The sequence below is a fragment of the Rhinoderma darwinii genome, chromosome 8, assembly GCF_050947455.1.
Source record: "Rhinoderma darwinii isolate aRhiDar2 chromosome 8, aRhiDar2.hap1, whole genome shotgun sequence".
NCBI lineage: Eukaryota > Metazoa > Chordata > Amphibia > Anura > Rhinodermatidae > Rhinoderma > Rhinoderma darwinii.
In genome coordinates this window covers 84,226,346-84,239,172 of record NC_134694.1, presented here as the reverse complement: position 1 = coordinate 84,239,172, position 12,827 = coordinate 84,226,346, and the positions used below count along the sequence as shown (strand labels likewise).

At 40.0% G+C, this 12,827-nt stretch overlaps 1 protein-coding gene across 1 annotated transcript in view; it reads left to right on the top strand.

Annotated features, from left to right (window-relative positions):
- The window catches only part of LOC142659991 (uncharacterized), a 35,814-nt gene extending 26,680 nt beyond the window's left edge, over positions 1-9,134 (top strand). Inside the window, exons 12-17 of the mRNA XM_075836640.1 lie at positions 974-1,097; positions 2,314-2,369; positions 5,400-5,514; positions 6,294-6,355; positions 7,355-7,565; positions 9,094-9,134. Of these exons, the coding sequence (XP_075692755.1) occupies positions 974-1,097; positions 2,314-2,369; positions 5,400-5,514; positions 6,294-6,355; positions 7,355-7,565; positions 9,094-9,134 (609 nt within the window). The remainder of the gene's footprint in view (positions 1-973; positions 1,098-2,313; positions 2,370-5,399; positions 5,515-6,293; positions 6,356-7,354; positions 7,566-9,093) is intronic.
- Positions 9,135-12,827: the final 3,693 nt, after the last annotated feature.

Genomic DNA, 12,827 nt, shown 5'->3' with positions numbered 1-12,827 from the left:
AAACACTGTGGAAATGCCGTCTGGATTTTACGCGTGGAAAGTTTTCCGGGTTACGCAAGAGAAACTGACATATTGCAGATTCGGAAACCGAACAGCAGGTCAACTTCTGCACGTTTTTTTTATGTGTTTTTTTTTCGCAGCGTGTGGATGAGATTTGTTAAAATGTTGCTGCTACTGCAATATGATGAGAAATGTCCGCACAGTGTTTACGCTGTATGTGGACGTTCCCTTAAAGGGTTGGCCGCTTTAGAAAATCTTCAGTAAATATTCATTAATACATTGTAAATATTATTTGAATACATTTATTAATACATGAAGTGCTATGCCAGTTTCCAGTGTTCGTAAGACACGCCTCTTGTTATGACCGCTGTATTTTGCCGCTGTCGCTGCTCCCATTCTTAATAAATCCACAGATGGTGGAGCACGTGACCAGACACGTTACTCTGCATCCTTCATTGTAACACACTGCGTCCAGGATACTAGAGGAGGTTACAATGGTGGATGCCGAGTGACGTGTCTGGTCATATGCTCCTTCATCTGAAGACATATTATGGACGGGAGCGGCTGGGGATCAGAAGATACAGCTGTCATAACATATTATATATTAGGAATTTTATTAAGATAATGATACAATGCATTACTAAAGATTTTCCTAAAACGGCCAACACCTTGATATGATATGAGTAGAAAAGAAGATCATTGAGAATTATCATTATGTATAATGTACTAAAAGAATAAGTTCCATCCTATAGAATTTTTTTAAACGATCATAACAGATTGAGAGAATTCTTTACATTTTTCTCAGTTGTTACTGATTAAATGTAACAATAGTGTAACATTGCACATGAAAAGCCGGAACAATTATGCTTATTAATACATATATCCTGCAAAACGTGCCACTTTGCCAACCAGGCCAGCTTCATAAAGAAGATGGCAATAATGTAAACCATTTTTTCATTTAATAAATTCATAGATTGAACCTTTCAGTGAGCAGTACAACACAGATGATGAATTCAATGGAGACTCTAGTAATAGTGAAATCGATCCTGTTGAAATTGGGTTCAAAACTTACACCAAACAAGATGAAAAGAAAGAAGGTTTGTATTTAATAGCTAGGCTCATAACTACCATATTTTATTGCTAGTAACAAATTGAACCCCCCTTCACCCTTATCCTTTGCTATACATTAGCCCTATTCTTTCTATAAACCTCCCTTTTTTTTTTGGGACAAATCGATGTACTCCCTGTTTTCAGGGTAAGGGTATGTTCACACAGCCTATTTTAGGCCATTTTTCGGGGCGCAAACGGCCGAACAACGGCCGAAAAATCGGAAGCAGAACGCCTCCAAACATCTGCCCATTGTTTTCAATGGGAAAAACGCGCTTCGTTCCAACGGGCCATTTTGAAAAACGGCCGCGTAAAAAACAGCCATGAAAAAGAAGTGCATGTCACTTCTTCAGCCGTTTTTGGAGCCATTTTTCATAGACCCTATAGAAAAACAGCTCCAAAAACGGCCATAAAAAACGCAGTAAAAACGCGAGTGGCTTAAAAAATGTCTGAAAATCAGGAGCTGTTTTCCTTTGAAAACAGCTCCGTATTTTCAGAAGTTTTTGAGTTTGCGTGTGAACATACCCGAAGCATTACCGATGTACACTTTTAGGTCTCCCTGACACCCGTGTGCATGGGGAGAGGGCAATGTCATAAGTCCTCAAGCTTCTTAATAGTAGATACTTTATAGGATTTATATGCTGTGAAGATGTTCTCTCTTATCTCAACCTGTCTGTAGAACATGACTAAAAGAGAAAAATTTTTATACATATTTGTTTAACCATGTCAAATATTGAAACTATAGAGTTTGTTCAGATATTCTGTGTTTTGATTTAGATATGTTGAGCTCATTACCTTATTTAAATCAAATAAAATTTAGAAAACAAAATATAATGGTTAATTTAAAGTGATACTCCAGGCAAAAGTTAATTATTTAGATATTAACCAGAGAGGACGCCCCCACCCGTGCCGATTGAGGCATCCATGAGTGTCTTCTGGCAGGCCACTCCTGCAACCTGCCAGTACTCTGATCCCGGGCAGTGGTTGTCACTCCTTATGCAGGTCCCCAGGCGGGTCATGGTTACCACTTTTCAAGACCTGTACGTACAAGCATTCTGCAAGTGCGGCTTGACAGACAACATCAGTCCAATAGACCGGGAACATGTAAGACTCTTTTGCCCACAGTAGCGACACAACTTAAGAAAACTAGTACATAAATTAAATAATGAATGACCTAACTCATTTCATATCTTTCTACAATCACAGGAAAAAAATCTTCATCCAATGACCTTCAGGACACATCCGGTGCTGCAATAAACAAGGTAATTGAAGTTTTGTCTTTATTACAAACGTTCAAAAATGTTTCGTTTCTTATTCCACCATTCACGTTAAGATAAAACATGTTTTAGTATAACTTAGGCAGGCGGTCATATCTTTACGGTAGTTTGTAGACAATGTTTACATATATGTTTTTTGTCCTATTGACATAGTAATAAGGCACAGCCATTGTAGTTTTGCATTAAAAAGCTAAAGAAAACATGTACTCGCCTCGCCAATCTTTAAAAATGTCACAAAATAAATAAAACTAAACCTATTTAGTATCCCAGCAAACTGTAAATTGTGGAAAAAAAAAAGAAAAAAACGTTGATTTATGAACATGTTCTCCCTGGCTAAAGCAAAGCAGTACAAAACATAATTTAAGACCTAGCAATATAGTTTTACACATTTATAAAGTAATTGATGACATGTAGGCCTTATCCACACAGTGAATAGGGCGGTTTTGGTGCATTTTTTGTACTTTGTTTTTTGTTGCCAAACCATGAGTAGATCCAGAAAAGTAGTTTAAGGGCTCATGCACACAGTCTTATTACAGATCCGTACTGTGCAGATCTATAATACAGCACCCACATAAATCTATCAGCCCATATGTAACGGGGAGGGTGGAGCACTTGTCACAGGTTCTTGGCATGAAGAATATATGGCCTTCTGCACGGATCCCAGGCCACACTCCCTGGTGTGTTAGGTTAAAGGCTATGTAAATGTTTGAAAGTGGTTTGTTTTTTTTTAAATAAAAATGTGTATTAGTGTGTGTGTTAATAAACTTTGTAAATACACTTTATTAAAAATTATTTTTACTTTTTAAGATACATCTGCTCTGTATTCTCTACACAGAGCAGCTGTATCTAGCACTTGACGGGTTCCAGCGACAGCGGGTCCTGTATGTCTCTGACATGCAGGATCCACCTTTAAACTAACTTAAATGTTAGGGTATGTTCACACGGCCTATTTACGGACGTAAATCGTGGCGTTTTTGCCCCGAATTACGCCCGAAAATAGCGCCTCAATAGCGCTGACAAACATCTGCCCATTGAAAGCAATGGGCAGACGTTTGTCTGTTCACAAGAGGCGTTTATTTACGCGCCGCTGTCAAATGACGGCGCGTAAATAGACGCCCGCATAGAAGAAGTGACCTGTCACTTCTTTGGCCGTAATTGGAGCCGCTATTCATTGACTCCAATGAATAGCAGCGCTAATTACGGCCGTAATTGACGCGGCGTTCAAGCGCCTGCACATGCCGGTACGGCTGAAATTACGGGGATGTTTTCAGGCTGAAACATCCCCGTAATTTCAGCCGTTACGAACCCCCGCCGTGTGAACATACCCTCATAGTTTACAGGTGGATCCTGCGTGTCAGAGACACGCAGGACCCGCTGTCACTAAACCAGTCAGGTCCGCGGGACTGTGAATATGGCTAGATACAGCTGCTCTGTATAGAAATACAGAGCAGCTATATCTTAAAAAGGTAAAAATAATTAAGTTTGTAAAAACATTTTATTAAAAATTAACACACACTAATACACATTTTATTAAAAAACAATAAACACTTTCAAACATATACATGGCCTGTAACAGCAGTTATGATAGCCCACCACAGGAGAACCCTTGCGGCCCCCTTTTATATAAGAATGATTACCACCAACACATTTGAGATGGCAAATAGAATATTTACAAAATATATTTATTAAATACAACTTTGTACAATGGTGGCGATGATGATGACTTTCCCCCTATTTAACATTGTCCATCTACACAGCGGCTCCCGCACACCAATCTGACACTAGCAGACGTCGGCTTTCGACCCTTCTGGCAAATTAGTACTGCACACACCATTTAGTCTGTAAATCTTGGGTGGCTGTTTATGTCTGTCACTCCACCCACATCTTTAGGAAAATCAACTTTACTGCTTACCAGTACAAACGCCCAACAACTTGGTTCTAATAAACAGCCCCTTTTAAACCCTTTGGTGAGGCTCCATCCCCGTTGCCCGATATGTGCAACTACGTGATCATGCTTGTGCCTCTCATAGGTTTCAGCACTAGAGGAGTACTTCCCCCAAAATGGCATCTGGGAATATCACTGCCCGGGGCCCAAAATACCTAATGTGCAGCATCCCATAGCAGCATAGAAAGCCCTGGGCCTGGCTGAGTTCCACCTAACGCCGACAGCAGAGCCGTACCCCTTCTCTGTTCACTAGATCACATGCTCCATGGTGTCCCAGGCTGGCTATGTTATCAGGGATTACCTTGCAATAAAACACCCCACCCCTGGGGAACTCATTGCCACCTGTAAATAGAAAATACATATACAATTAAAGGTACAGAATGTAATCCTAGTGGTCACTCCTCTTACACATAATGTACCTCCATGTGCCTCTGATTTCATATGGAAGCACACGGAGGTTTTCTTTTTTTGTCTCAGAGAATCATATGGAATCTGTGTGCTTCTGTACAGGCTCCATGCACACAGCTTTGCTTAGTCTTTCCTTTATATTTTTCCTCCCTTTAGGATCTACTTCTGGTTTTGTCTAAAATACTGCACCAAACTTCCCTGTGTGAACCTAGACTTAAATTGTCTATTAGTATCAAAACTCCGGTATCCGATGTATCAAAATTTTCTAGTTTCAGTTCTGATTTAATTTTCTACACTGCACTTGAAAAAATGATTTCCTGCTACAAGACCACTTTTTGGGATAAATGAGGCTCCATATCTCTTGAATTTCAATTAATTTACGCTGGATATATACCTCTATTGTGCTTGACATGTCATCATATTACATACAAAAGTAATTATTCCAATATAACGATACACCCACATGTTACGCTAATTTATTTTTCATTCACTTTTTCATGATGATTTCTATAGCACCTGCACTATGGTTCTTTTAGTGCGAATATGGCTAAACTTGTATGATTTTATAGGACTTACAAATTGTGTCCACATGCTGTGTTCAGAAATAAAGTAACCTGCTGGACTGAAAATGGAATAACTTTCTGTGCTTCTTTATTGAGCAGTCTAAAAAAGATGATGAATCCAACATATACTCTGGGGACAAAGAAAATGATTCTAAAGACTGTTATCAACATGATGGCTCCAAAATAAAAAATTTGCTAAGATCAAGAAAAAAAAGTAAGTATTTATTACTTTAATTGTTTATTGTGTCTCATAACAAGTAAGAAATCCAAAGAGATTCTCAAGTCAAAAGCAATTGACTAGAGAATAATTTTTTTTCTAAGTAGATAATTGCAGTAATACCTGTGTGCTGACGAATGTTGCAGCCAACTTAGGGCTATTTGGGCCCTCAAAAGCCACAATGCTGAGCACGTGTTCGCCAGAGGTCAGACGGAAGGTACATAGTGCCATTGCCTGGGTCCTGCAGGCAGCTATGTTGCAACAAATTACAGACACTGATGAGGAAGCTAAGAGCTTGAAATAGGCTGAAATGTACAGCAACACAGGTATCCCAGCAATTACACAAAAAAAAAAAAATTGGTCCGCCCACCGTGTTCCAGATGTTCCCAGACACCCCACTTGAAATCCTATCGGTGCTCCGGACAAAGAAACTGCGTTGGTAGCGCGCAGATCAACGAAAAAATAAAAAGGATACTGTCTAGCACTCAATCCAGAGTATAAAGCGTCCCTCCCAGGCAAGTTTTACTTTTTTAACCAGATTAAATAAATGTTTTTGCTTTAATACTCTGCATCGAGTGCTGGACGTTATGCTTTCAATTTTTTTTCTTTGATATCACAGCAAATGCCTATTTTCAAAATTGTTCCCCATTTATGTACTGTTCTCTGGAAACCATTAATAAGATGTATGGAAATTAAACCTGCCTTTTAACAACGCCCTTTTGCTACTAATAAACAGAAATAGAACACAATGATACAATTTACATATTTTTCTACAGATAAAAGTTCTTCTCGCAGTAAGCTACCGGACATGCCCAGCACCAGTATAACAAGAGATAAGGTAGGTTAAGATGCCAGTAATTTTCTTTTTATTCCATTATTAAAGGGGTAGTCGAACAAAGACTTCCTTTTTTTCTAATTGAAGTCATCGCAGCAATCAGCTGTTCACCACTGGCGTCTCAAGCTCCTAGCAAACAGCTGACTTTGCCGGGTAAAGCTGTCGTCGGCAATGCATTTTCCTATGTAATAAATGGACAGTGCCAACCTGCCAGAATGAGATATGCGGTTAGTTTGCAGCTCTCCCTTCTCGTTCATATAGGGGGGCCTGCGCATGACTTCAATTTTGCTCTCTATGAGGTCTAAATGCCTAAATAGAGAGTCTTAAAAGGTTGAGAAAACATTTACCTTTTTTAATGACTCAAACCTTTGCTTGTCGTCCTATACAATGGAAGAATTAGGCCTCATGCACACGACAATTGTGTAGTCATCCGTAAGTCATCCGCATATCTGCCACGCTGTCCGCAAATACGTTCCATAGTGCATCTGTATTTACGGATCTACAAAAAAAAGGGAGGCTACAAGTGATGTCACCAACATAACCCAACCCCTTAAAAAGGTCACATGATCGCTCAGGCGCCAATTTTCTTGGGGAATTCCCTGCCATTGCATAGCAACGCTTCCGCAATTACGGACGGCTACGGATGCACATCCGTAGCCATCTGCAACTTTGCATTTGCCAATAGACTTCTATGGGCGAGTCTTTCTTGATGGACATGTGTCTTTTTTCAACCTTACGAACTATGTAACTATGTAACCATGTACCGCAATAGCGGACAAGTATAGGACATGTTCTATATTTTGCAGATCTTTTCTACGGCACGGACAAACATCCGTAAATATACGGAAAGGTGTCCGTGGCCTATATGGATCTGTAATTATGGATAAAAACTCCGGTTGTGTGCATGGGGTCTAATCCAGAACAACTATTGCACTGGCAAACATCTTGCATAGGCATAGTCGCAAAATGGCTCCATTATAAGCTTACAAATTATTTTTATAGGAATTTTTCAGCATTCATCAACCGCCGCCTCCTATAACTATGGACTCTACCAGCTCGAATTCACAAAAGCTGTCTGAGAAAGGCTTAGATGTGATCGGCCAGAACATTACACAAACACGCGAAGTGAAAAAAGATATGGAACAACAGAAGCAGAAACTACAGGAGACTCTCCTTGATGCTCTGTATCATTTAATTGATGAAGTGATAGCAGGTACATCAGATGTGAATTATCCTTACATATAATACATACATTACTTACAGAGGCAAATTTCTACATGCAAAAGGTTTTCAACATAAAAAGAAATAATATACCGCTGCACTTTTGTTGCAGGTTTTCCCCTATTAAATTCACAACAGATATCAAATGTTCCACCGCGAAAAATCACAAATCTGGAAAAAAAACACACAACCTTTTTTTGTTTAAATTGAATAAAAGTCTATGCTACTCCTATGGTGATGTCATAGTGACAACTCCTCCTTTTCTTCCCAGCTGTTCTCCGTGCAGCCTGGCCTCCTGGGATAACGTTTCATCCTACGTGACTGCTGCAGCCAATCACAGGCTGCAGCGGTCACATGGGCTGCAGCATCATCACAGGAGGCCGGTCTGCACAGTGAACGGAGGGACGTGTCACTATGGCAACGCCAGTGTGGTAAGTATTGTCCCTTTTATTTCACCTCTGTTTTCCGCATCGGTGATTCCGTTCTAAAATCTGCACAACAATTTGATGCAGTTTTTCAACCGGAATTCCCTGCGGGTCCTAGGTTGGATACGGTTCTTATGTTTACGCAGTATATCCGACCTGTGGAAACAAACCCTTAATGTACTAATATGTCTCATTATAGTGCGCTTTACATTATTATTTTATCTAATCTTCCCATGAGAAGCACATACTTATGAGTACTGGCGCTCCCCTGTGCAACGTGCGCAAGTTACATCTCCCTGTTGATAAGGCCTTATTCACACGAACATGTTATACGTCCGTGCAACGCGTGTGATTTTCACGCGCGTCGCATGGACCTATGATAATGAATGGGTCCGTTCAGACTGTCAGTGAATTTCACGCAGCGTATGTGCCCTGCGTGAAACTCATGACATGTCCTATATTTCCAGTGTTTCACGCGACACGCACCCATTGAAGTCAATGGGAGCGTGCAAATCGCGCTCGGCACACGGAAGCACTTCCAGGTGCCGCGCGTGATTCGCGCAACAGTAGTAAAATAAATTAATGAAAACAGAAAAGCACCACGTGCTTTTCTGTTTGTAAACATAAAACCAGAGTGTCATAATGATGCCGGCTGCGCGAAAATCACACAGCCACTCGCCATATGCTGATGACACACGGACCTTTTGCGCGCGTGTGTGAATAAGGCCTAAATCTGATGTAAGCTAAAAACAATGCAAGGTCAAACCAAGTAGAAAAGTAATGGAAAATGGTCAAAAATAACTCTTGATCAGTTCCACCAACTTTTTCCAGGTACATTAATATATGTGAAAGAAGTGCGGCAGGGTGTTTTTTAGGCATTGTGTTCAGCCTGGATGTCATATTTTTCAATGTGTTTACACCAGGAAACATAAATACATTAACAAATCTGCCCCATTATGTCCAAGAATCTAACTGGTTGCTAAGTTAACAGTTATACAATGTATTCGTGTGTTTCCGGCAACTTTATGTGATATTTCACAGATATTATACACAATATAAGAAATAAAACTGACAAATTATTATAACACATTTCAGGTGGTAAATCAAGAACTAGTTTCCTGCACAGACATGGGTAAGCAGATCCTTGATTTTCTATTAAAGCAGCTTTTTACTAAAAGTCTATTAATCGGACCATCAGCGCATCTACAAATATTTCAGGAAAAAAAATAAATGAGAAGAGCCCCCAGCATCTACCTTTCCTAATACATAGTGCTGTCAACCGTGCTATCCCTGAAATGGAGTCCAAGCTATACAGAGATCCTCCCGTATTATATTTATATTATATTTTTTGGATATGCCATTCTCCGGTTCTATAAATCGTATCCATTGCAGCTATCAAAAGATCAGCAGATCAGATTGGACATCTGGATATTCCTGGTGACAGTAATTATATTACATGCTGTCTAATCTAAGCATGAAGATCTTATGAACAGCTATAAGGGACTGAGCAGCAGTAACATTAGTGCCCAGTGCAAAGGTTTCATGAATCGCCCCCCCCCCCGGACATTGTTCATTGTTCTACAATGTCTACACATTCAATAAAAATATCATTAGACTCAGTTTGCATGTTACATTTAAAATGTGATTTGTTTTTTTGCTGCGACTTTGAACATGTTTAGGCCAGGTCTACATCTAGACTTTTCGTAGTGCTACTGATTAATTTGGACTATTGAGCTACAGCTGAAGTCCAATTGAGTACATTTGGTTGCATGCAATCTTGGACTGCAGCTGTCACTCAATAGTTAAAATCAATCAGTGGTACTACAAAAAGTCTTGGTGTAGCCCTGGCCTAATGGGAAAGGTTTGGACTCACTTGTGAATTCTTCTCCGATTGGAGTCGTTCGTTCTCCCTTGTTTGATTTGAGTCGTTTGCGCTCCCTTTCCTTGTCTGATTGGAGTCGTTAGTTCTTCCTTTCCTTCTCTGATGGGAGTCGTTAGTTCTCCCTTTCCTTCTCTGATGGGAGTCGTTAGCTCTCCCTTTCCTTCTCTGTTTGGAGTCGTTAGCTCTCCCTTTCCTTCTCTGTTTGGAGTCGTTAGCTCTCCCTTTCCTTCTCTGTTTGGAGTCGTTACCACTCCCTTTCCTTGTCTGATTGGAGTCGTTAGCTCTCCCTTTGCTCGTCTGATTGGAGTCGTTAGCTCTCCCTTTGCTCGTCTGATTGGAGTTGTTAGCTCTCCCTTTGCTCGTCTCATTGGAGTCGTTAGCTCTCACTTTCCTTCTCTGATTGGAGTCATTAGCTCTCCCTTTCCTTGTCTGATTGGAGTCGTTAGCTCTCCCTTTCCTTCTCTGTTTGGAGTCGTTAGCTCTCCCTTTCCTTCTCTGTTTGGAGTCGTTAGCTGTCCCTTTCCTTGTCTGATTGGAGTCGTTAGCTGTCCCTTTCCTTGTCTGATTGGAGTCGTTAGCTGTCCCTTTCCTTGTCTGATTGGAGTCGTTAGCTCTCCCTTTCCTTGTCTGATTGGAGTCGTTAGCTCTCCCTTTCCTTCTCTGATTGGAGTCATTAGCTCTCCCTTTTCTTCTCTATCTGGCTTAGAAAACCATGATGACTTCTTCCAGCCACAACTCTATAGTGCTCCTGAAAACAACAGTGCCAGATAAATAGTAGCCCAGATGATAGTAGTGCACCACACAGTAAAAGTAACCTTGCTTGTGCTCCACACAGTATTAGTTCCCCCTTTTAGGTCCCACACAGTAATTTTGCCCCGTTTTAGGCCCCACACAGCAATAATGCTGCCTTTTGTGCCCCTTATATATAGAACGAATGCCCCCTGTTGTGCTCCCCCACAGTAATTTAAATGTAATTGAAAATTACTCTTTCAACCTGTACTGTTAGCCTCCCAGCATAGGTGCCACGGTACAGTGGCGACATCGCACAGCCTGCGTTGAGCGTCTTGTTTCCCTCAGTGGCCCGGCGCAGGCTGTTCAATTCCGTCATTGCTTCACACTGCCTGTTTCAGGCCCAAATGCCTGTAGCCTACTACAAGGAATGGTAGGGCAGGGAGTCAATGGCTCCCTGCTCTGCCATTGTTCTCAACTGTATCACTTACAAATTATGCCACTGCCAGGGTGGGCCGATGCTGGTGCACCATTTGCACCATGGTTAAAGCAGCCCTCAGGAGCATCCATCGTTAAAGCAAGACATATATGCCTATTTGCTAAATATGTAAAGTTTTGGCTCTTTTAAAATATTAAATTAAAAAGAAATAGTACAAGCAAGAAAACTTGCCATTAATTCGTCCTTTTCCTTGAGTGTTTTCTGTTACAAATTGCAGTCCAATCCATTCTTATTTTATCTTATTTCTCCCCTTTCCTGTGTTTATATAAACATGGCTTGATAGATTTAAACCTTTAAAACAGATAGTCTAGAAGTCACCATGGAGTTCTGTGATCTGACTAAAAGTGACCTGTATATATGGTCGATGAACTTGACTTCGTGACTAATATTCTCATCATTTACGGATCACATGCAGGGATAGGAAGCTTGAGTTATTTACAGTTTTCAACAGCAATTCCTGTCCAGTATTTTGCATATATCCATACCTAACTCTGTAAAATTGTCACTTTTATGACAATCCAGATGTCACACTTCTTATATTTTTCTTTTAAGTTTTCTTAAGATGATCAGTAAATATATACTGGACAGTATACCAAACATATATGCAGAAGAACAGATTATATGCTACTTGAATCTAGTTGCTGAACTGCTTACGTCTCCAGTACGTCCGCAACCACTGACACCAGATGTTCTACAGTCCAAGGCACTAAATCTCTTAAAACAAAAGGTCCAAGGTACGTTGCACCAGGAATATAGGTTAAAGAATATTACGATCTGAACCAAATATATATATATATATATATATATATATATATATATACAGTACATATCACCATAAAAGTTTTTGTGCGATCAACCTCTGTCAAGACATTCTTAGTTATATCAATTTATGGGAAAATAAACCATTTTGCCTTTGTCAGATTGCAGTGTTTTATGTAGAAAGAACTTTAAAGAGGCTCTGTCACCAGATTATAAGTGCCCTATCTCCTACATAATCTGATCGGCGATGTAATGTAGATTACAGCAGTGGTTTTTATTTTCAAAAACAATAATTTTTGAGCAAGTTATGAACAATTTTAGATTTATGATAATTGGTTTCTTAATGGACAACTGGGCGTGTTTTTACTTTTTACCAACTGGGCGTTGTACAGAGGAGTGTATGACGCTGACCAATCGGTGACCAATCCGCATCATACACTTCTCATTGTTCCAGCCCATTGTTACAGCGTGATTGTGCAATGAAAGAAGCTGGGCTGGAGCAATGAGAAGTGTATGACGCTGATTGGTCACTGATTGGTCAGCGTCATACACTTCTCTGTACAACGCCCAGTTGGTAAAAAGTAAAACCCGCCCAGTTGTCCATTAAGAAACAAATTAGCATAAATCTAAAATTGCCCTTAACTTGCTCAAAAATGATAATTTTTCAAAATAAAAACCACTGCTGTTATCTACATTACAGCGCCGATCACATTATGTAGAAGATAGGGCACTTCTAATCTGGTGGCAGAGCCTCTTTAACTATGAAATATTAACTTTATTATTATTATTTTTTTTGAGGCGGGGCCTGGAGTTTGGAAAGAAGCTGAAAATAATGAGCTGATTATAAAAACCTAAAGGGAATGTATCCCCTATTTTCTTTTACTAATTAAAACCAGATACTGAGACATATTCATTGTTTAGTCTATTTTTATTTTTCCAGTTGTAGATTTTGTTACTTTT